The sequence below is a fragment of the Toxotes jaculatrix genome, chromosome 4 (genome assembly GCF_017976425.1).
Source record: "Toxotes jaculatrix isolate fToxJac2 chromosome 4, fToxJac2.pri, whole genome shotgun sequence".
Classification (NCBI taxonomy): Eukaryota; Metazoa; Chordata; class Actinopteri; family Toxotidae; genus Toxotes; species Toxotes jaculatrix.
In genome coordinates this window covers 156,350-180,936 of record NC_054397.1, presented here as the reverse complement: position 1 = coordinate 180,936, position 24,587 = coordinate 156,350, and the positions used below count along the sequence as shown (strand labels likewise).

Sequence of the window (24,587 nt, the reverse complement as noted above, 5' to 3'; positions counted from 1 at the left end):
ATTAGTTTCTGTAAAAGAAGCGATGCTCTTTAACATGATTTTTTTATCCTTCTGCTTCTTGTTTTTCCTTCCTGGCCTTTATTTTTTGATAATCTTCTTTAGCGTATGGTTCTCACTAAATCATAAAGAAGTAAATAAAAATATTATCCCACTAAAAGTATTGCTCTTGCAACACTTGGAGGTTTTCATAAACCATTCGTGGGATTTCACTTCATGTTTGACCAGTGTAAACTTGTGTCTGGCCTGGAAAGCTTTTAGAAAATGTTTTGGGGTAAACTGTGAACAGCGTGACATATATCACACTCATGTTTTAAAACAGAAAGCCACAGAACAGCTTTCTAGTTTGTGTGTTGTTGTTTGTTGCTGTGACACAGCTGTACAGTGTGTTGCCATGTGTGGCTTGGTTTTGCAGTAGGTGTTGTGTGTTTCTCTATCAGTCTGTCTGACCTGGATATTTAGCCCCACAACCAGAACCAAAGAACCAGTGTGCTGAGAAGATTCACTCCACCCACACAGAAGCAGTGAAGCCGGTGATCTGATGAGAACAGCGGGTCCGACCGTCAGTGAGCAGCGTGCGGCCATGACACCACACACACACACACACACACACAGGTGCAGTTTATTGTGTTTTGGTTGCAGTACCGCCGATGGCCGCCGGAGACGTCACTCTGCCACGCACCGTCTCATGAAGCCCCTCCCACTCAGCCCCGCCCATGGACGTCAGCCTCTGCCCATTGCGCATGCCCAGCCGCTCTACAGTCTACGATACCGTAAACTGAAGTCACAACAAACGACCGTTGCTCACCGTGACCGGCCGTTAGCTCGGTGACTGTACGCCTGTCAGGGGGCCAGGGCCGGTGCTGCTGTCTGAAAGAATCCGGAGGACACAGTCGGAGCCGCGGACACGTTGTGGAGGAGCAGGGTTTATTCACGGAGCCGCCCCGCCGGAGAGTCGTTGTGACCAGTAAAATGGTAGCACCGGAGAGGGGCAGAGGGCACCGAGGAGCCCGCTGATTCACACCGATAACCCTCACCATCTGTCCGCTCACAGAGAAACTAACGTTAAGCAGCAACCGGTGACCGTACGCCCGTTGACCGGGCCGCCGCTGATGGATCCGTCTCGCTGCTAACCGCTGCTAACGTTGGCGGCCAGGCTACATGCTAGCAAGCTAACATCACCAGCCAGCTCAGCAGCGTCCGTTAACTGTCACGCCGAGTCCCGGTACTGTTGGTATGGAACGGACAACGGCCACCATGCTGTCGCCCCGATAAACAGAACTGCAACCTTCAGTTAGCTGCTAGCCGCGGAGCTAACCGTTAGCTGCGGAACATCTGGCCGCAGCTAGCTCTCCGTGTAGCGGCCGACGATGGTCGCAGTGACGGCAGCTGCTCTGGAGGAACGGCCCGTCCCCGCTCACCGCTTCACTGCCTTGCTGGACCCAGACATACCGGCACGGCGTTAATGTAAACCGGTGAACCGTGCGTGTCGGCCCCGCTGCTGCACTCAGACCACGCACACCCCGCAGCAGCAGCCATGCAGGCAGCCCAACTGCAGTACGACTTCTTCAACGAGGAGAACGCACCGAAGTGGAGAGGCCTGCTGGTGCCTTCACTGGAGAAGGTAGACACACACGACAACACACGATAACACACGGTGACACACTCATTCTTGTCCTGCATTAGCTGCGAGGACACTCGTTGACATAACGCGTTCCCTAACCCAGAACCGGAACCTTAAGACTAGGTCTGAGCCCTCACACAGACCTGTGAAGGTGAGAGGACCAGATAACATGTCCTCACAAGGATGGACTCAAACCAGTTTGTCCACACAACCAAAGAAAGACACGAAACACACACATACAGTAACATACACAGATACACACACACACACACCAGATCATCAGGCGTGTGTTCCCTGATTGCAGGTACAAACAGGCACAAGGCAATCTACTGCAGTCTGACCCCGTCTAACGGTGTCTGTTGGTGTGTGACGGTGTCTGTTGGTGTCTGTTGGTGTCTGATGGTGTGTGACGGTGTCTGTTGGTGTGTGACCCCGTCTGTTGGTGTGTGACCCCGTCTGTTGGTGTCTGTTGGTGTGTGACGGTGTCTGTTGGTGTCTGTTGGTGTGTGACGGTGTCTGTTGGTGTCTGCTGGTGTCTGTTGGTGTCTGATGGTGTGTGACGGTGTCTGCTGGTGTCTGTTGGTGTCTGATGGTGTGTGACGGTGTCTGTTGGTGTGTGACCCCGTCTGTTGGTGTCTGTTGGTGTCTGATGGTGTGTGACGGTGTCTGCTGGTGTCTGTTGGTGTCTGATGGTGTGTGACGGTGTCTGTTGGTGTCTGCTGGTGTCTGCTGGTGTCTGATGGTGTGTGACAGTGTCTGTTGGTGTGTGACGGTGTCTGCTGGTGTCTGTTGGTGTCTGCTGGTGTCTGTTGGTGTCTGATGGTGTGTGACGGTGTCTGTTGGTGTCTGCTGGTGTCTGCTGGTGTCTGTTGGTGTCTGTTGGTGTCTGATGGTGTGTGACGGTGTCTGTTGGTGTGTGACCCCGTCTGTTGGTGTGTGACCCCGTCTGTTGGTGTGTGACGGTGTCTGTTGGTGTCTGCTGGTGTCTGCTGGTGTGTGACGGTGTCTGTTGGTGTCTGCTGGTGTCTGTTGGTGTGTGACCCCGTCTGTTGGTGTCTGTTGGTGTGTGACCCCGTCTGTTGGTGTGTGACCCCGTCTGTTGGTGTCTGTTGGTGTGTGACGGTGTCTGTTGGTGTCTGTTGGTGTGTGACCCCGTCTGTTGGTGTCTGTTGGTGTGTGACGGTGTCTGTTGGTGTCTGTTGGTGTCTGTTGGTGTCTGATGGTGTGTGACGTGTCTGTTGGTGTGTGACGGTGTCTGTTGGTGTGTGACGGTGTCTGTTGGTGTGTGACGGTGTCTGTTGGTGTCTGTTGGTGTCTGTTGGTGTCTGTTGGTGTGTGACGTGTCTGTTGGTGTCTGACGGTGTCTGTTGGTGTGTGACGTGTCTGTTGGTGTCTGTTGGTGTCTGATGGTGTGTGACGTGTCTGTTGGTGTCTGACGGTGTCTGTTGGTGTGTGACCCCGTCTGTTGGTGTGTGACCCCGTCTGTTGGTGTCTGTTGGTGTGTGACGGTGTCTGTTGGTGTCTGCTGGTGTCTGTTGGTGTCTGTTGGTGTGTGACGGTGTCTGTTGGTGTCTGTTGGTGTCTGTTGGTGTGTGACCCCGTCTGTTGGTGTCTGTTGGTGTCTGACGGTGTCTGACGGTGTCTGTTGGTGTCTGATGGTGTCTGTTGGTGTCTGTTGGTGTGTGACCCCGTCTGTTGGTGTCTGTTGGTGTCTGACGGTGTCTGACGGTGTCTGTTGGTGTCTGACAGTGTCTGACGGTGTCTGCTGGTGTCTGATGGTGTGTGACGGTGTCTGTTGGTGTGTGACGGTGTCTGTTGGTGTCTGATGGTGTCTGATGGTGTGTGACGTGTCTGTTGGTGTCTGTTGGTGTCTGACGGTGTCTGACGGTGTCTGTTGGTGTGTGACGGTGTCTGTTGGTGTGTGACGGTGTCTGCTGGTGTCTGACGGTGTCTGTTGGTGTCTGACGGTGTCTGTTGGTGTGTGACGGTGTCTGCTGGTGTCTGACGGTGTCTGCTGGTGTCTGACGGTGTCTGTTGGTGTCTGACGGTGTCTGACGGTGTCTGCTGGTGTCTGACGGTCGAGATCATGATCACCTGACCGTGGACGATAAAATGGCAGTGAGCTGCAGCGCAGTGAGAGAGGCATTAGGACCGTGCAGACAGCTCTCCGTGATCAGTGATGCTGACAGTTAGCATGGTAGCATACAGATAGCTAACAGTGACAGGAGCTGAGAGGCAGTCAGCAGCTTCTTTAGAATTGTACAGAGAGAAGCAGCAGCAGCGAGTCAGCACTAATAAACTGCTGAGTCACAGCTGAGGAGGAAACAGTTAAACCTCATATGAACCACAGGTTTCAGGCTTCACAGCTCCATCGACACCCACAGCTGCTGCTCCTGTGCTTCGAACATGTAACAGAACAGTGAGTCTGGAGCTGTTGGTGCTTTCTACCTGGTTTTCCCTCCCAGCAGCAGCAGGTGGAGTTCAGGTGTTGAACTGACTCAGGGTGGTGGAGGCGTGTCTGTACCTGGCACTCCTTTGGTTATGTGTTGATGTTGCTCCTGAACTCTTGTATGTATCATATACAAAGCTGTGTGTGTGCTGTCTGTCAGGGGGTGTGCAGAGACATGCTAACATCTCTCTGAGGACAGAGGACGTTTGATCTAAGGTCAACAGAACACAGCAGGCATCATTAAAGGAGCGTGGTCCTGATTGGACGACGACCTGGCAGATGCATGTACTGGTTTCTGAGAGTTTCAGTAACGTGACCAGTTTATTGACCAGTGTTCGTTTTCCGGACACAGCCTGTAACATGAGTTAACCTTTGACATGGTTTGTTTAACGTTGTGTTTTTTAACATTTGCAATCAACAAATATACAAACCAAAGTAACTGGTCGCTGACCTGTGGAGGCAGAGACTGTGCTTCTGAACATATCACAGTCATGCTTACAGCATAAATCATTTATTTCAGTTAAACACTCTTCTGCCAGAACTGGCACAGAAAACAAAGTAATGATGTGGTTAAAGCAGGAAGTCAGTGAATCTGTCCTGACCGGTCAGTATCTGCTGTCCACAGAAACTCCTGCTTCAGTTCATTAACTCCCAGCAGCACCTGAAGGCACCAGGCCTCAGAGAGGCGTCGCAGCAGAGCACAGTGTGGTTCCACATCCAGACCTCAGCACACGGGACCCGTCGACTGTCACTCTGACCGAAGGAGACGTCGGTTACCAGAGCTCATCAGTGCAAAGGCTGCTGTGTCAGCTGCGTGACCGCGTGCGAGCTGAGACACAGAATCACTGTGAGAACAGCTTCAGTTTCACCACATCGTTATCACAGTGATGGAATATTCACCTGATGGAAAACACAAACACTCACAGCTCAGGTCATGTGCTCCACATGCTGATGGACAGCTGGATTTCTTGGTTTAGATAAAGCCTGACTGTTAAATCTCACCTGCACACGTGGAGTCACGTGCGCTGATGAGGTTGCTTCAGGTGACCCGGTCAGTTTGTTGTTAGTCACACAGAAACATGCAGGTCGGTGTGTTCAAACACGATGTGCTCACCTGTATCACCTGGGTACAGGTGTCTCTCATGCACAGGCGGGAGTGTGTGTTGTAGTAAACAGTGTCAGTGTGCTGTGTGTCCTGCAGCATTAAAGGGACAGTTCAGGTGTGTTTACCACCTGGCTGTGGTGTTAGTCTGTACACACAGGGCAGCAGCAGCGTGTGTTGTTGCTTCACATTAGTCACACGTCGGTTTTTCAGTGGAAAACTTCAGGAAGGCTTTTATTGTGAAGCAGCAGCAGGAAGTCTGTTTAATTAAAATATTTCATTAAGCTTTTTGTGCACAGATGTTGAGTGAGTGTCAGTGGATCAGTCTAATCGCTGCAGCGTTCTCACTCTTTATGGGCCGTGCAGCTTCAGGTGATGGACTCACCTGGTCTATCAGCAGCTGTTCTCAGGTCAGGTGAGCTGGTGGATGCTCTGAGGTCATTTATCTCTGTGATCGTGAGCTGATGTAGCTCGATGACATCACCAGAGTCTGAGCTGAACTCGGATCCACCTGAAAACACCTGCACAGGTGTGTGTTGGTCTTTGGTGATGTCACACTCTGGTTCCATGGTGTTTGTCATGTGTGCAGATAGAACTGCAGCCACAGCCCCACCTGCTGCAGCAGAGTTCCTCCTCCACCTGGTGGCAGCACAGAATGAGCTTCACTTCAGCCTGTTCTACTGTTACAGAGCAGTGCATGCTGGGAACTGTCCCATACAGCCAAGCTGTTGACAAAAGACGTCACACTGACTTTTTGTCCTTTTTGAGACAGTGAAGCTCAGGGACAGTTTGCAGCCTCTGACACAAACTGGTGAAATGTTGTTTATCTCTGTGAAGCTTGTTCATGGAACTGATGCAGTCAGATCCAGTGTTTACAGTGTGTGTGTGTGTGTGTGTGTGTGTGTGTTGCAGGTTCTGAACCAGGTGCATCCCAACCTGGTGTCCCAGCAGGAGGCACTGCAGTACATCGAGGAGCTGATCCTGCTCCTGCTCAGTATGCTGTGTCAGGCTCAGCCACGCACCGTGCAGGATGTCGAGGTGACACATACACACACACGTCTTCACACACACACATCCTCAGGCGTCCTTTAATTATCTCTGAGTGTGTTTGATGAAGTTTAGTCCAGTTTGACTCGTGAATCCACACAAAGAGCCGGGTGGGTACATGGAGCTGCTCGGAGTCGGACCAGGCTTTTAACACAGAGATCATCACCTCTGACACAACGTCGTTATCAGTCTGTGCTCTTCTGTCGTCACAGGGAAGAAAACCGGCCCAGACGCTGTTAAACTGTACAAACCTTTGGGGATAATCAGTGATGATGGCAGCAGAAGGTAGTTTCAGTGTGTGAGCACAGGTCCAGCACAGGTCCAGCACAGGTCCAGCACAGGTCCTACACAGGTACAGCACGGGTCCAACACAGGTCCAGCACGGGTCCAGCACAGGTCCAACACAGGTCCAACACAGGTCCAACACAGGTACAGCACGGGTCCAGCACAGGTCCAGCACAGGTCCAACACAGGTCCAGCACAGGTCCAGCACAGGTCCAGCACAGGTACAGCACGGGTCCAACACAGGTCCAGCACGGGTCCAGCACAGGTCCAACACAGGTCCAACACAGGTCCAACACAGGTACAGCACGGGTCCAGCACAGGTCCAGCACAGGTCCAACACAGGTCCAGCACAGGTCCAGCACAGGTCCAACACAGGTACAGCACGGGTCCAGCACAGGTCCAGCACGGGTCCAACACGGGTCCAGCACAGGTCCAGCACAGGTCCAGCACAGGTCCAACACAGGTCCAACACAGGTCCAGCACAGGTCCAGCACAGGTCCAACACAGGTACAGCACGGGTCCAACACAGGTCCAACACAGGTCCAACACAGGTCCAACACAGGTACAGCACAGGTCCAGCACAGGTCCAACACAGGTCCAGCACGGGTCCAACACAGGTCCAGCACAGGTCCAACACAGGTCCAACACAGGTCCAACACAGGTCCAGCACAGGTCCAACACAGGTCCAACACAGGTCCAACACAGGTACAGCACGGGTCCAACACAGGTCCAGCACAGGTCCAGCACAGGTCCAACACAGGTACAGCACGGGTCCAACACAGGTCCAGCACAGGTCCAACACAGGTCCAACACAGGTCCAGCACAGGTCCAGCACAGGTCCAGCACAGGTCCAACACAGGTCCAACACAGGTCCAACACAGGTCCAGCACAGGTCCAGCACAGGTCCAGCACAGGTAGAGCAGAGTGAACACGTGTGTGATACAGTGTGAATCCAATTCATTGATTTTGACCAGTTTGTTCCAGTTTGTTGTTTTTAATGCAGAATGGTGCTTTGTATGTTTACAAGAGGCTCACCTGAAATGTAAACGTCTGTAATTTAACCTGTGATGACACCTGTACCTGATGACATCACCGTGAGGCTGAAGCGTGATTGGTCCGGTTTGTTTCTTGTTTCCAGCTGATGGAGGCTGCAGTGAGATAATGAGGTGCTCTCTGGTAAAACACCACAGACTTCTGGTGTGTTACCACACTGACCCCCACCCCTGACCTGTGACCCCTTCCCCCTGACCTCTTACCCCTCACTGCTCCTCGGCCTCAGATCATGTGTGTGCCGTGTCCCTGTTTGGTGGTGTGTTGAGTCAGTTGATCGCACTGCAGCAAACAGCCAATCAGAGAGCTGCAGGTGGTCCCACCTGTCTGACATTAACCCCTGATGTCCACAGGATCCGGCTGCAGTTTAGTTCTGAACAGTGACCTTACAGAGAGCTGCCTGACTCAGACTGAAAGGCTTCTTCAGCTCTACCTGGCTGGTGGGGTGAGCAGGTGTTTAACCTCTGATGGGGCCGTTAACACTTTGAGGGTGTGGATGGTGAAATGGAGTCACCACAGAGTCAGAGGCAGGACGACGCAGGTGGAAGCTGTCCGCTGGGTTTGCCGGTGTGAAAGCATCACGTGACCATCTTACCGATCGGCACAGGAAGATGCCCAGTGAGGCTGAACTCAGAGGGACTACCACGCCACAGTAACCAGGTGTTAACACCTGGACTTCCTCACCTGCCAGGTAGAACTGGAAAAGCTTTTCGTATGAAAGTGAAAGGTCCAGTTGCCTCAGGAAGTAACAGCTCAGACTGATGAAGCTTCATATTAACTTTAGATGTAGAATAAATTTCTCCTGTGGAGTTTTTCCTCCATCACAGCAAGATGAACCTGTTTACCTGTTCGTACGGACAGCTGACTGACAGGTGAAAGCTTCAGTAAGCAGCAGGTGTGCTGACGTATAAACAGAGATCAGACATGAAAGTTCAAACTAACGTGTTTCAGTCTAAAACACGTCGTACGTTTCAAATGTAATCAGAACACAATACAACCGGATCCTGGCGTGTACCTGTGTGATGTCAGAGTACAGACAGCAGCTGTTTGGCTGCATCGAGCACCTGTGCACAGAGAGAAGGTCCAGGTCAGGTGTTCGTCCTTTTAACTGTTTGCAGGTGGTAAAACACCTGTTGTCGGACTCAGAGCTTCCTCAGGTGGACCTGTAGGAACGTGTTAGTCTTGTTCTTGTGTGTGACCGACAGACGGTGACTCATCTGATTCCTCTGTGTCCTACACCTCCGTCCAGCTGTCCAGTCACAGCATGGGACAGGTGTGTCCTGCAGTGTGATCAACAGCACCTGTGACGTTAAACAGAAACATTGCTGCTGGTTTCTGTTTGACTCAGTTTCTGACAGATGTGACTGTACCTGATCAGACCAGATGTTTAGACCAGATTCCAGATGTTTAGATTATATGAGCCCAGATATGTAGACCAGTAGAGTCCAGTGGAGTTTGGTTTCTGTCCTCACTCGTCCTCCCCCTCCTCCCCTCAGGAGCGAGTTCAGAAGAGTTTTCCTCACCCGATTGATAAGTGGGCGATCGCCGATGCTCAGGCCGCCATCGAGAAGAGAAAGAGGCGGAACCCGCTGGCGCTGCCCGTCGACAAGATCCACCCGCTGCTCAAGGTCCCACAGCTGTCTCACTGCACCGTCATCATGGCCGCTGCGTTAACCATGTTGCTCTGTGCTGACCCTCTGTTTCCCATGATGCCTTGCGTTGTCAGGAGGTGCTGGGTTATAAGGTAGACCACCAGGTGTCGGTCTACATGGTGGCAGTGTTGGAGTACATCTCCGCTGACATCCTGAAGCTCGCCGGAAACTACGTCAGGAACATCCGACACTACGAGATCTCCCAGCAGGACATCACTGTGGCCATGTGTGCTGACAAGGTACACACACACACTCTCACACACACACACTCACACACTCTCACGCACACACTCACACACACACACACTCACACACACACTCACACTCTCACACACACTCTCACGCACACACTCACACACACTCTCACACACACTCTCACACACACACACACTCTCACGCACACACACACACTCACACACACACTCACACTCTCACGCACACACTCACACACACACACAATCACACACACACTCACACTCTCACGCACACACTCACACACACTCTCACTCACACACTCACACACACTCTCACGCACACACTCACACACACTCTCACACACACTCTCACACACACTCTCACACACACACACACTCTCACACACACACACACACTCACACACACACTCACACTCTCACTCACACACTCACACACACTCTCACACACACTCTCACACACACTCTCACACACACACACACTCTCACACACACACACACTCACACACACACTCACACTCACACACACACACACACCCACACACTCACACACACACACACACAAACACATTCACACACACACACTCACACACACACACACACACACACTCTCACACACACACACACACTCACACTCACACACACACACACTCACACACACACACACACACACTCACACACACACACACACACACACACTCTCACACACACACACACACACACACACTCACACACACTGAGAGCTTGAGCAGGTGAGTGTTGCCGTGACGATGAGAGAACAGTTCTTTTCGTTAGCTCTGATCGTTTGTTTGAACCTCACCTGTCTCTCTGTCCCTCACCTGTCTCTGTCCCTCACCTGTCTCTGTCCCTCACCTGTCTCTCTCTCTCTCTGTACCTCACCTGTCTCTGTCCCTTACCTGTCTCTCTCTCTGTGTGCAGGTTTTGATGGACATGTTTCACCAGGATGAGGAGGACATCAGTGGCTTCCCTCTGATGGACGAGGAACCATCAGCCAATGAGGAGCAGAGTTACTATGAGCTGGTGAGGAGCTTAATGTCCGACGGTCGACAGTACCTGAGACAGCTCAACCTGCTCATCAAGGTGTTCAGGGAACCCTTCAATTCCAGCCCCATGCTCTTCTCCCAGCACGTATGTATCAGGCAGCACCTCCGTGTCTGCTCACCTGTGTGATCACCTGTCTGATCACCTGTGTTTGGTATTACTCTGACGCCCTGCAGTCTGATCAGTGTGGTTGACGTGTCTCCGTGTCAGGATGTGGACAGTATCTTCAGTCGGATCGTAGACATCCACGAGGTGACGGTGAAGCTCTTGGGTCTGATCGAGGACACGGTGGAGATGACAGATGAAGGAAGTCCTCATCCTCTGGTGGGAAGCTGCTTTGAGGACCTGGCTGAGGTGTGTGCACCTGTACCTGGCCGTCCCCGTACCTGAGTGTCTGACTTATTACGTCTGGTTCTCTCTGATGTGTGATTTGATTGACAGGAGTTGGCCTTTGACCCCTATGAGACGTACGCTCAGGACATCCTGCGCTCTGGTTTCCATGAACACTTCCTCAGTCAGGTGTCCAAACCTGGAGCTGCCTTCCACCTGCAGGTAGGCCCCGCCCCCTGACTATGACATCAGGAGCAGGAAGTTAAACGATGCGTTTGTAGTTTAGAGTAACACGACAGTTTCCTGCTTCAGCCGTCAGAACGTGTGAGTAAAGATCTGCTCACGAGCCAATCACAGAGCTTCACAGGCTGCTGTAAGCTGATTGGTTCACTATGTCGACATCTGATCAAACATTCAGCAGTTTAAAGCGACAGGCGCCGAGGCTTATGGGTATTTTATTATTAACAAACCTGATTGGTCAGAAACAGAATGTGAATATTTCAAACTGAAGGTACAGGGAGAGTTTCTGCTCAGGAGACGCTGACAGACCGCACACCTGTCAGAGGTGGTGATGATGATGAAGCTGCTGTTTGTCTCTGTGTGTCTCCAGTCCATCTGTGAAGGTTTTAAAGAGGCTGTTCAGTATGTCCTGCCCAGACTGCTGCTCACTCCTGTTTACCACTGTCTGCACCTGTTTGAGATCCTCAAGGTGAGACCACTACACCTGTGCACCTGTATTACACCTGTTCTTAGACCAAGACCAATAGCACCCCCTGTGGACCAGTCAGGGGTTGGATCTTTAGGGATATTCCTGATTCACCTCATAAACAAAAACCAGTCAGAGGTCCAGATGTTCAGAGGTCCAGATGTTCCATAATTGACTCCGTGTGATTGGATGCTGATCTCAGATTGACACGCAGGTCTTTGACAGAGACTGGCAGCAGACAGCAGCTAAAAGTTAAGAACCCAGTTAAGTCCACCATGATTCCCAGTATCAGACTGGTGCCTGCTGCTGGTTCCCATTCAGACCAGTATCCTGTGGGTCCAGTCCTGGTCTGGGACTTTCCACCATGCTGCCGTAAGCTCCTTTGTCCCTGCTGAGGTTAAATATCTGAAATACCACCAGTCATGTTCTTCAGATTATTTCAGGGCCGAGCGGGGTGGGGGGGTTGGGGGGGGGGGGGGGGGGGTCTGATCTGAATCTGATCCCAGACTCTGAAGGGAGGGGACAGATGAGCTGCTGGACCTGGACTGAGGTCTGGGTAAAGGTCCTGTAGCTTCTGTAGGTTCTGCTCATTCACAATATAAACTGTGTCCTGGTCCACAGTCGGTTCTGGTCTTGGTGGTTCACATGTCCCGCAGGCTTAAATATTGAACTACAGCCTGTGAAAGCGAGCGTACCTGTACAGGTGCTGATCACAGTCACATGTTTCTGTAGCAACTGGAGGAGAAAAGTGAGGATGAGGAGGATAAAGAGTGTCTGAAACAGGCCATCACAGCCCTGCTCAACCTGCAGAGCAGCATGGAGAGGATCTGCTCCAGGAGCCTCGCCAAGAGGAGGCTCAGGTACGCCCCCGTACACACCTGTACACTGGTACACCTGTGCACCTGTACACATCCACCACTTTCACCTTACACACCTAATCATGTCAGTGACCAGGCTCAGAACACGCTGTTCTGTGTAAAGAGGAAAGGCAACAATAAGACATGTAACAGCAGCTACACACACACACACACACACACACACACACACACACACACACACACACACACACAGTAACATGCTTCACAGGAATAAACACAAACAGAATCAAGTCTGATGAACAGAGCTCAGATTGTCATTGAGCAGGTTTCACATGTTCAGGACTCGATGTCACCTGTGTGCGATGTCACCTGTGGATGATTCACCTGTGTGCGATGTCACCTGTGTGTGATTGACCTTGAGAGTTTACAGAAGGTTTGTCTGAAACGTCGCAGCAGGAAATGTGTCGTGTTTCACCGGAAAATAAAAAACAATAAACAAACAGGAGTAAACAAACAGGACAGATTCAGATTCAGCAGGAACAAAGAAAGAAGCAGATCCACACACACACACACACACACACACACACACAGTCCAGTGTGTTGGACTCCTCCCATCCTCCCTGTACTAAAATAGACCGGGAAGGCGGGGGGGGCGGGGGGCGGGGGGGGGGGGGGGGGGGTCGTAGGTTGGCCTGAGAGCTGTGTGTGTGTGTGTGGTTAGAAGGAAGCAGCGTCAGTATGGGAGGGGCTGCTCGGCTGCTTATTGTTCTCTGTTCCGACAGATCAGAGCAGATTCAGACTCACTGCTGCAGTTTGTTAATAAAGTTTTAACTTCAGAACTCTGAGCAAGAAGAGGAGGACAGGAGGAGGACAGGAGGAGGACAGATGGGTGGATGATTGACAGGTGGATATGAGGACGTAGGTGATTTCACTTTCTTTGTATTTGAACTGCACACAGAAGGATAACTGGGGTTAGGCGGGGGGCAGATGGGGGTAGTTGGAGGTAGATAGCGGTGTATGGGGGTAGATGGGGGCAGCTGGAGGTGTATGGGAGCAGATGGAGGCAGATGGAGGTAGATGGGGGCAGACAGAGGTGTATGGGGGCAGATGGAGGTGTATGGGGGCAGCTGGGGGCTGTGCTTGTTGTGAAACAGCCGTGGCATACCTCAGGGGTTTATGTTGTAAACTGATTAGTGAGCTGCAGCTGAAGCAGCAACTGGTCTCAACTGGCTGAGAGTAAAGCAGCAGGCCGCTCCATCTCAGAGATCAGGAGGCCTGAGGAGCAGGAGGCCCTGCTCCTCAGGCCCCCTGCTCCTCAGGCCCTGCTCCTCAGGCCCCCTGCTCCTCAGGCCCTGCTCCTCAGGCCCTGCTCCTCAGGCCCTGCTCCTCAGGCCCCCTGCTCCTCAGGCCCTGCTCCTCAGGCCCTGCTCCTCAGGCCCTGCTCCTCAGGCCCCCTGCTCCTCAGGCCCTGCTCCTCAGGTCCTGCCCCACCCTCCCTGATGGATCCAGCTGCAGACAGATGATAGGGCTCGGTCAGAGTCGGCTTTGGTTCGACCTGCCTCCTGCTGCGTTCAAACTGGACTAAGCTTCTCAGACTGAGACACAGCAGAAGCTTGAAGCTGATGACCTGACTCAGGTCGTCCCTGCAGCGTATGTCTGCGTGGAAACATCCGTGTTGTGTCGTGTTCACCTTTTCATCCGAGAAAATTCAACGGAAATCAAAACATTAACAGTTTTTGCTGACGCTAATTGAGAAACTTGCAGATGAAATGTCCTGTCCACAGTCTGTCCAGGCAGGACTCTGCTTTCCCATAAAATCAACAGCAGCAGCAGCTTCCTGTTCAGGAAGCAGGTGATTAGTTAGTCTGCTGATGATGCTTTCAAAATAAAACTCAATATCTGAAGCTAGAACAAGCCCCTGTCCTCGGTCCTTGGTCCTCGGTCCTTTGTTGGAGGTAGTGCTGCTGGATGTGCTGGTTAATTGCAGAGAGCTCCCCGTGGGGACGGGAGGAGACACCTGGATGTTAGCAGCTGTGCCGTCAGACGACTCTCAAGGTTTTAGTGGGAACATGAAGGTGAAGCTCTGACAGTTGATCCAGGAGATGAACATTCACACAGACACAGGGACACAACTAGAAGTATATTTTCATACAGTCCAGGACCTGTGAGTTCAGATGCTCAGGCAGCTCCTCCACACACACACACACACAGGTGAAGGGAAGCTCACCTGTTGCTCGAGGCTAACAGGTATTCTTCATAATGTTTGGTTGAGAGCTGCACCTCACACTCTGCTGTGGAACAGTTTACCATGGTGAGTGTCTGCATGTGAGGTGAACAGGGGACGTGTGTACATTGAAAGCATAGAAAATAATGTACTATTATGCTGTTCATCGTGTCAGTGTCTTCACAGCTCGTTCTGGGACAATTTATCGTCCAACAAAGGTCGTTACTGATGTTAGTTATGAAGCACCTGTGCTGGAGCTGGTCCTCCGAGCACAGCCTGAAGACTCCTCGCTAACTCTGCTTTTCTTCTGTGCAGCGAGTCAGCGTGTCGCTTCTACAGCCATCAGATGAAGGGGAAGCACCTGGCTATCAAGAAGATGAACGAGATCCAGAAGAACATCGACGGCTGGGAGGGCAAGGACATTGGCCAGTGCTGCAATGAGTTCATCATGGAGGGCACTCTGACCCGCGTGGGCGCCAAACACGAGCGCCACATCTTCCTGTTTGACGGCCTGATGATCTGCTGCAAGTCCAACCATGGCCCGCCGCGGCTGCCCGGTGCCAGCTCCACAGCAGAGTACCGGCTCAAAGAGAAGTTCTTCATGCGGAAAGTTCAGATCAATGACAAGGACGACAAGGAGGGTGAGTACCGGCACGCCTTCGAGATCATCCTGAAGGATGGGAACAGCGTGGTGTTTGCTGCCAAGTCGGCCGAAGAGAAGAACGGCTGGATGGCGGCGCTTATCTCACTGCAGTACCGCAGCACGCTGGAACGCATGCTGGACTCAGCCATGCTGCAGGAGGAGAAGGAGGAGCAGATGAGGCTGCCGGGAGCTGAGGTGTACCGGTTTGCGGAGCCGGACTCAGAGGAGAATGTCGTGTTTGAGGAGAACGTCCAGTCCAAGTCTGGGATTCCCATCATCAAAGCAGGGACAGTCCTAAAACTGATTGAGAGGCTCACCTTCCACATGTACGCAGGTGAGAAGTGACTCTCAGGTGTTTATTAACAGAACCAGATGAGATGTGATGTCACTTGGGTAAAACTTACAACAGTCAGTTCTCTCCACCACACCTGAAACTAATTTCCTGTGATGTCCTGCTGGCCCACAGGTAAACAACACCTTCAGATTAAACTGAATTTTGTTTGTTTTGATCTGATCGATTACCTCGGATTACCTGAGGCGACACATGTCGAATCTGAGGCTTTAGGCAGTTTTCAGTCTCACAGTTGCTTTTCAGATCTGTAAGTCTGATCCACAACAGGTTTGGGTCTTTGCTGTAAGCTCTTATTTTGAAAGAATGATGCTATTTTTGGACAAAACAAATATCCTTGTCTCAGAGGTCATTCCAGCGGGGATTCTGGGTAATATTCTGAGCCTTTGGTTCCGTATGATTACATGACCAGTCAGTGCCCTGTAAGACTCTGTGTCCTTCTGGATGTGTAGTTTCTTAGACGCAGCAGTTGCTTTGGCAGGTAAGTGTGATGTCATCAGGTGTTGGAGGTGACAGGTTGAGTTTAGCTGCTGCTGCACTGCTGCATGATGGGTAAAAAGTGGCAGAAAAAGCCGGAAAACTTAATGTTTCTGTTAGAACGGAAACAAAGCTGCCGACTGACGGAGCTGACCTGGAAACAGCTGCAGTCTGTGTTTTTACTCTGATGCTCTGTGGGGACCCGAGGCGTACACAGTACAAGTGAGGAAAGTATGTGTGGTCTTCACTTGTCCAGAGACCAGTTTAGTTTGAGTTGGGTTCAAGGCTGTCGTTGGATTGTGGGAGCCAGTGAGGGTCCTCACGAAGGATAATAAATGTGTGTGTTTTCAGGGAAAAAGGTGTTTCCTGTCTAGACCCACACACACAGTGTTCTTAACTACCTGTGTTGTGAGGACATGGTTTCCTTTTAACGCCCATGCATCTGTACCTGGATGAGCGTGTCTCTGAGACGTTCAGAGTGTCAGGAATCGCACCTGTGACCTGTTCAGGGGTGTGTGTGTGTGTGTTTCCCTGTGTGTGTCTGTGTCTGTGTGTGTGTCTGTGTATTTCCTGTCTGATTGTTAGTGAGGCGTCCCCTCTTTGTTTCCTCTCAGTGTTTTCACAGTGAGGTGATGTCAGCTTCATCAGCCAATCAGATCACACACAGAGTGTGTGTGTGCTGTGGAGGTGTGGCACAGCTGGATGTGCTGGGCGGCCCACAGACGTCTCTGCAGTGAGAGTTTAAACATAGAGGCCTCCCTGCAATAACCTGGTCTCTGTTTGTCCAGACCCGTCCTCGTCCTCATCCTCCTGAATGATCAGGGTATTTTCTGATGCCGTTCTGCTTCCTGTGTCTGTTTCCTCCTTCAGATCCAAACTTTGTCCGAACATTTCTGACCACCTACAGATCCTTCTGTAAACCTCAGGAGCTGCTGGACCTGCTCATGGAGAGGTGAGGTCACTCCTCAGGGACCAATCAGAACATCTCAGACGCTCATTGCACACGAAGTGTTTGTGTTTTGTGGTGGTGGAGAGTTGTATCGGGGGAAAGTGGATTTGGTTGTAGATCTTGTTTCATTTCTCATCCAAGAGGCTCTGTGTCGTCTGCACCTCGGGCTGAACCGTGGTGGTTTCTGAGGCCGGCCTTTCATTCCCGTCCAGCAAAGAGCCGCTGGTTCAGATACGTGGACGACACATGGGACAAAATTAAAACCCACAAAGAACACAGGAGACCCCCACGCACACACCTGTACTCTGTGACTCCCACCAATCAGAAGCTCCCCAGGTCCAGACTCAGCAGTTTACCTTCACCTGAAGGACGAGGGAGGACAGGTGGTTTGAAAGAGGAGTGAAGGAGGAGGTCTGCCGCCAGCTTCCACCTACAGCGCCGTCCCCAGACTCCACCTCAGGTGACTCCAGCGGCCCTAACGCACCAGGTGACCGAGTGGCCTCGATACTGACCCCTACAGGTTAAATGGGCGGGACTTCCCTCCACCCAGTCAGAAGTGAGGAAGCCTCTGGGGTGAGACGTGAAACATGTTCAGGTGTTGACGACCAAGTCCAGCTGCCCTCGATTCAGCTCTTCTTAGGTGACAGTGTTGGTGCTCCTCCATCAGAGCTCAGATACACAGCTGATTTATCTGAGTCTGATATTTCAGTTATGTTTAAAACCGGTTCAGGTGAAGGTTCACCTGTGTTCAGACTGTGAGTGTGATTCATACCACAGGGGGAATCATCCAAATAAGAACCAGAGGAACAGAAGCTGAGAGAAAGAAAAGCAGTTTGATGAATCTTCTCTCTGTGTTTGAGATGAATTCAGGTTCTGCAGCCCGGAGCGCTGGTCCCAGTCCACTGCTCTGGTTCATGAGCGTGAACTTTGTGTGTGAGTGACTCAGACGTACAGACTCTGGGCTGATCTGAGATCTGCGGTGTGTTCAGGTTCGAGATTCCGGAGCCGAGGCCGAGCGAGGCGGATCAGATGGAGGGAGGAGAGCAGCCGCTCAGCGCCGAGCTGAAACGCTTCCGCAAAGAGTTCGTTCAGCCGGTCCAGCTCAGGTAGAGAACCGCACCTGGTGGGGTTACCGGGACCCTGGACCCTCCTCCTCCCTCTATAACCTCCTCCTGCTCCTCTTGCAGAGTGCTGAATGTGTGCCGTCACTGGGTGGAGCATCACTTCTATGACTTTGAGAGAGACTCTCACCTGTTGAGGCGGCTGGAGGACTTCATCGCCTCAGTCAGAGGTATGTACCTGAGAAAAACACCTGTGATCTCACCTGGAGTCACTCAGCTCAGGTGGTAGCGTGAGCAGTTACTCCTCGTTAGCGGGGTAACAGGTCTGGGCTGTAGTCGATCACGGCCTCCTCTGACGACCAGAGGGGGTGGTATCTGTCAGAGCTTGTCCGCCTGACGATCCAGCCCCAATGGTTTTAATCCTCCAGGTGCAAAGTGATGACAGGTGAAGAAGGAAGCTGCTATCTGTGAGCACATTGGTAAAAAGTATGACTCCGTCTGGACTTCACAGCACACCTACACCTGGACGCCTGCTAACTAAGTAAACACTGGAAGGTTGTTACAGGTACATGATGTCATGTGTTTCAGGTAAGGCAATGAGGAAGTGGGTGGAGTCGATCACTAAGATCATCCAGAGGAAGAAGCTGGTGCAGGTGAGTGGACCGAGTCACAGCATCACCTTCCAGAACTCCCCTCCTCCAATCGAGTGGCACATCTGTAAACCAGGAAACATCGAGCAGTTCGACCTCATGACGCTGCACCCCATCGAGATAGCCCGCCAGCTCACCCTGCTCGAGTCAGACTTCTACAGGTAACACCTGTCACACAGCTGTCTGATCTATGACCCACCTGTCTGTTCTGTCACACACCTGTCACACACCTGACACACACCTGTCTGACCTCCTGCAGGGCCGTACAGCCTTCAGAACTGGTCGGCAGTGTCTGGACCAAAGAGGACAAAGAGATTCACTCGCCCAACTTGTTGAGGATGATCCGTCATACCACCAACCTCACCCTGTGGTTCGAAAAGTAAGACCTCCACCTCCATCACCAGCTCCAACCGTACAACACTCACCGGTCCAACCTGAACCGCAAACATCCCTCCAATCACATCACATTTCCAACCACACCTCCAACATCACCCAGTGAACTCCTGTGTGATTTCCAGCTGTTTCGCCGTCTGGCTGCTCCACACCTCAGCTTCACCTTCCTCAGACAGTAAGAGGAGGTGAAGGTTTGGTGTCAGGTGTGACCTGTTACCTGTCCCGCAGCAGCAGTGAGGTGTGTTTTCTCTCTGCAGGTGTATTGTAGAAACAGAGAACCTGGAGGAGCGAGTGGCTGTTGTTTCTCGGATCATTGAGATCCTGCAGGTTTTTCAGGAACTTAACAACTTCAATGGAGTTCTGGAGATCGTCAGTGCCATGAACTCCTCACCTGTCTACAGACTGGACCACACCTTTGAGGTAATGACACAAATACTCTGAGACTTTATAACTTTACTCTGTAACGTGACCTCAGCTTATTTTGTTTGTGGAGAGAAGTTGTTCCAGTTCAGGACTGAGGGCAGACGTCTGGTAGACTGGGACAGGGTCCACAGGATCCAGGTCCATCAGTACAGGTAAACTGAAGAAGGGCTGAGGTACTTTAACATGTCTGAGTGAAACCTGAGGTCGCCTACACACATTTCATACCTGTTCACTCAGGTAAACTCTGTCCCGCCTCCTCCATCTGCCACCGGTGATCACCACCATCTATTCAACCATAAACAAAAGTAATGACTGAGAAATGAAAATGTCCTCGATTCAACATGATGTTCTTTCAGTGACTGGGGTCAAACTGGGTCAAAACCGACTGTAACAAACAGGAGCACGTGTTTGACACGTGGGTCGCCCACATGATCCAGGTTCTGTCCAGGTTTCTCCTTCAGTGCTGATCTGGGGTCAGACTCTTTGAGACCGTTCTGATTGTGGGAGGAGCTGAATAAATAACTGAATCATCTCCAGGTGCATAAACGTTTGTTTTTCATTTGCAGCAAATTCCAAGTCGACAGAGGAAAATCCTGGAGGAAGCTCATGAGCTGAGTGAAGATCACTACAAGAAATATTTAGCCAAACTGCGGTCTATCAACCCCCCCTGTGTCCCCTTCTTTGGTATGATCCAACACACTATCACCTGTTGGTAAAGGTTTAAACAAGAAGATCAAAGGTTAAATAATAAACCTGTGTGTCCGACAGGAATCTACCTGACCAACATCCTGAAGACGGAGGAGGGAAACCCCGACTTCCTGCGCAGACACGGCAAAGATCTGATCAACTTCAGTAAGAGACGGAAAGTGGCTGAAATCACTGGAGAGATCCAACAGTACCAGAACCAGCCATACTGTCTGAGGGTGGAGAACGACATCAGGGTCAGTTTGGTCCACAGGTCATTCTGTCGCACTCGCAGACTTTAATGATGCTGATACGGTTCTAACGAGCTGAGAGTTGAAGCTCAGGTTCGTGCTGAGGTCGGTTCTGTGTGTTTTTTGGAGCAGAAGTTCTTTGAGAACCTGAACCCAATGGAGGACATGTCAGAGAAGGACTTCGCTGATCATCTGTTCAACAAATCTCTGGAGATCGAACCTCGAAACGCCCGATCGTTACCTCGATTTGTAAGTATCACCACGGTAATGCCGTGTTTCAGTAGGAACACCTGTGGTCTGAACAAATAAATGTAAAACATGAACCTGTAATAGAACCCTGAGGAACTCTGTCACAGGCAGATTGCTTGTGTTTACGGGTGAAGGTGAACTTTTCCAACTTTTACAAGTGCATTTGTTTCTAAAGTAGCAGAAAACTTCAGTGTCAGTGGAGCTGAGTGAAGACTACAGCGCACCTGTGAGGTGTTCGTCTCGATCACGTTCCATCGCTAAACGCTCGACATAAATATCCACAAACGTTTCAGTAAAAATGTGTAGAATTAACAAGACGATATTTCTGTTTCACCTGTGTCCAGGTGAAAAAGTACACCTGTCCTCTGAAGTCTCCGGGCATTCGTCCCACCTCGGCGAGGCCCGGCACCATGAGGCACCCGACCCCGCTGCAGAACGAGCCCAGAAAGATCAGCTACAGCCGCATCCCTGACACCGAGGCCGAAGGGGGCGCCGTCTCCGCCCCCAACTCCCCCCGAACCCCCTTGACTCCTCCACCTGCCTCCGCCGCCTCCAGCTCCACTGACGTAGGCAGCGTGTTCGACTCGCCACAGGGTCCCAGCAGCCCCTTCCACTCCAGTAAGACCCGCAGCCGACCAATCACAGAGCCAACACTAACCCCGCCCACTAACCAGTCACAAAGCTGATGCTGTGTGTGTGTGTGTGTGAGTGTGTGTGTGTGTGTGTGTGTGTGTCACAGTCTGTGACCGTCCATCAGTTTTTTTTGGCTCTTTCATGACAAACACCGAAAAAGGATCATGTGACCTGTGAATTTTCTGTGCTCACCTGGACAGAGAAGGGGGCGGAGCCTGGTTCCCCTGTCAAACCCGCCGCGTCGTTACATCATCATATTTCTGTAACCGGCTCACACGCAGGACGTCAGCTGAGACCCAGACCGCCTCCCGGGGTGGTCTGAGGGATCAGGTCTCGCTGCTCAGAGCTGTCCACCTGTGATCAGGTCACCTGGGACAGAGTAACACCTGGTCTGAGCAGGACCTCAGTTTGTGTGTCTCACTCTAACCTCCATGTCTCTGCTCATCGTCCAGCTGTTCAACATCTGGATCAAACAGCTGATCACAAAACTTCTGTTGTGTGTTTGTAAAGTTTCTCCTCCTCCTCCTCCTCCTCTCAGTGTTTCTCCTCCTCCTCACAGTGTTTCTCCTCTTCCTCTCAGTTTCTCCTCCTCCTCCTCCTCACAGTGTTTCTCCTCTTCACTCTGCAGCCTGCGACAGTATCTTTGCTGTGGTCTCTCTGCCTCACGGTCCACGTTAGTATGACCCTCCTGACTCTCCATACGTGTCACATTAACCTCACACTCACCTGGCGACTCACCTGTCTGTCAGTGATGTGTTTGCCTGAGCTCAGATTAGCTGTAGCTCAGTGTGAACTGATCTGTGGCTCAGTGACTTTATGGCTGATTCCTGATCAGTTTGATCAGCTGAGTATTGATCAGATCTGATCGGTGCATCTCACACCGTCAAACCAACAACGCTCACCTGTTAGTGTGTCACTATGTTTCCATAGTAACGGTTTGTCTCCATGGGAACCATCAGCCGTGTGCCCACCATGTGGTGAAGTGTTGTGTGACACCTGAGTCTTTGAACTAATCAGCAGTCATTTACCAGGTACACCTGTGCAGCCAACACCTGTCAGAATATTAGGGACATTGTCCAGTAGCACACCACTGAGAAAACTACCTGAAGGTTGTAGACATCAGAGCAGGCTCACCTGTACACACCTGTACACAGGTGTGTACAGGTGTGTACAGGTGAGGGCCTGACACAGCTGCTCTGTGTGTGACTGCAGGTTGTCGTTGTTCAGTGTCATCAGCGTCCTGTGGCGTGTGTGTGTTATCGGCTGGCTCTGGCTTATAATGAAGGTGAAGTTGTGTAACGGTGTGTATCTGCGTGTCCTCTCTGATCTCAGGGTCGTCCTCGGTGTCCTCCATGGTGAGCTTCAGTCGGGGTTCAGAGGACGCTCCTGTCCCCCCTCCCGTTCCTCCTCGCAGACGACCAGAGTCGGCTCCAGCTGAGTCCTCCCCCTCCAAGGTACCGGACTGTTGTAGATCCTGAAACGTTAAGATTCTGAGCAGTGTCCACGGGTCTGTCTCTGTACTGTGGAACAAGCTGCAGGACTGCAGGACTGAGACCTGAGACAGGACCTGTCCACGTCCGCTTCCCTCGTCCTGACGTCAGCACGTTTCTCTACAACATAAAGACAGACACATACTTCACTCATAAAAAAGACGATGCTAACCATGCTAACTATGCTAACATAGAGTCTCATGAAATGTGGACATCTTTATGAGAACCCGTGGTCCCTCATCTGGGTCAGAGTACTGTCTGTCCTGGATCCACAGTGCAGGACAGGACTGTCTGTCTTAGATCTGTCAGTCTGAGCCGGACCCTGTGGACACTCGATGTTTAACTGGTCTCTGATCAGATTTAATTGATGACCCACGTTGACAGCGGCGTGTAGTGTTGTCTCCCATCTCTGTCTCTCTCTCCCCAGGTCATATCGAAGTTGGACAGCCCCCCCGCTGTCCCTCCTCGTCAGCCCACCTGTAAGCTGCTCCCCCCTCGTTACTCCTCGTCTTTGTCCTCGTCTTCCCCCCCTGACAGCCCCCCCTCACTTCCTCCTCGGGAGCCCCTCAGTTCCCCTCTACACCTCCTGCCCCCCCCTCAGGGACGCCCCCGCTGTGACCTGCTGCCTCAGGCCTTCTTCCCCTCCACCACCTGCTCCTCACCCTCCATCAGCTCCACCACTGCTGCCTCCTCGCCCCCGCTGCCACCTCCCACCCCCATCACCCCCAGTCCTACCCCTGCCTCTAGGAAGATGCCTCTCCCCTCGCCACCCTTACCCCTCCTCCCTTTGGACGGACCCCCTGTCCCCCCCCGACACGGTGTCCCCAAACTCCCCCCCAAGACCTACAAGAGGGAGTCTCTGACCCACGCCCCCCTGCTGGACAGCCCCCCCGCACTGTGATCGGACAGTCTGGACACTCTTGAAGGGACGGGGCAACTGATTGGACAGTCTGTGGAGGGGTGGGTGTAGACACGCTAACACTACAGCTGACTGGATCAGGACAGACGATTTATTAACATCCGATCGATCGATTGCGACGTTCTGATCAAGACTGATAAAAAATAAAATACAGTTCACGTGCCCTTATTCTGAAAAACTGAGTGCGGCCTCCAGCAGAACGTTGGAGAACGTTTGGAACACGTTCGTCTGTCTGTGGTCAGATTTTCATTTCTGTTTCTCACCTCTGAGCTGAGACCCTGATGAGACTCGTGCAAAGGATTGTGGATAATATCGTCCCCCAAAGACTTAAGTGGACTCTGGGTCTGAGGTGTCGGTGCGTCAGAAGCCTCCGGGTACTGGACCAGAACCACAGAGGTACTGTAGTGGTTCTGGTGGAACTGTTGATGATACAAACGTGATGATTGCCTTCTTTAAAACAAGGGAATAAACGTGTTTCTACCACAGAGCTGGAAGGACGACAACACGCTGCACTGTCTTTATTTTATCTGCTGGGGGGACGGGGACAGGGACTAGGACGAGGACAGGGCTGGGGGGGTGCAGGATCAGAGTCCAAGGTAACTGAGGTTGGACTGATTTAAACCTGCTTCATGAATTCAATTCAATTCAGTTCTGTGTTGTTTATACAGGACCCTCCTGCTGAGGGCCGGGCTGGGTGAGAGGAGGAAGATAGGACAGCTGGGAATGGAGGAGAGGAGAAGGACATGCAGCATATAGAACATGATACACGATACACAGGAAGTGGACGATGTTAGAGGGACAGCATTCAGATCCCAGAACAGTGAGTGGATACTGCAGACAGGGACAGAGACAGAAGAG

At 51.8% G+C, this 24,587-nt stretch overlaps 1 protein-coding gene across 3 annotated transcripts; it reads left to right on the top strand.

Moving 5' to 3' along the window:
* Positions 1-775: 775 nt before the first annotated feature.
* Positions 776-24,301, top strand: LOC121180747 (son of sevenless homolog 1-like). 3 transcript variants are annotated; one of them, XM_041036375.1, is made up of 23 exons: positions 776-1,621; positions 6,085-6,210; positions 9,051-9,182; positions 9,281-9,445; positions 10,358-10,567; positions 10,691-10,834; positions 10,922-11,032; positions 11,421-11,519; positions 12,249-12,376; positions 14,874-15,535; positions 16,898-16,979; positions 17,966-18,082; positions 18,164-18,267; positions 18,626-18,848; positions 18,947-19,066; positions 19,338-19,500; positions 20,070-20,187; positions 20,272-20,444; positions 20,571-20,687; positions 21,032-21,305; positions 21,949-21,993; positions 22,653-22,774; positions 23,238-24,301. In XM_041036375.1, exons 1-23 carry the CDS (start codon positions 1,535-1,537, stop codon positions 23,709-23,711), a joined length of 3,996 nt encoding a protein of 1,331 aa, XP_040892309.1. In that variant the 5' UTR covers positions 776-1,534; the 3' UTR covers positions 23,712-24,301. The 3 variants fall into 3 exon arrangements, with proteins under 3 accessions (XP_040892309.1, XP_040892308.1, XP_040892306.1); XM_041036374.1 differs by lacking the exon at positions 23,238-24,301 and adding an exon at positions 22,251-22,351 and having other exon boundaries at positions 22,653-22,749; XM_041036372.1 differs by lacking the exon at positions 21,949-21,993 and having other exon boundaries at positions 23,238-24,299.
* The last annotated feature ends 286 nt before the right edge of the window (positions 24,302-24,587 follow it).

Excerpts from the sequence above, each read along its gene's own strand:
- LOC121180747 (XM_041036375.1), top strand. The coding sequence starts at position 1,535 with ATGCAGGCAGCCCAACTGCAGTACGACTTCTTCAACGAGGAGAACGCA. Across the intron at positions 12,377-14,873 it reads CTCGCCAAGAGGAGGCTCAG|CGAGTCAGCGTGTCGCTTCT; the intron begins GTACGCCCCCGT and ends TCTTCTGTGCAG. Across the intron at positions 20,188-20,271 it reads CCCCTGTGTCCCCTTCTTTG|GAATCTACCTGACCAACATC; the intron begins GTATGATCCAAC and ends TGTGTCCGACAG.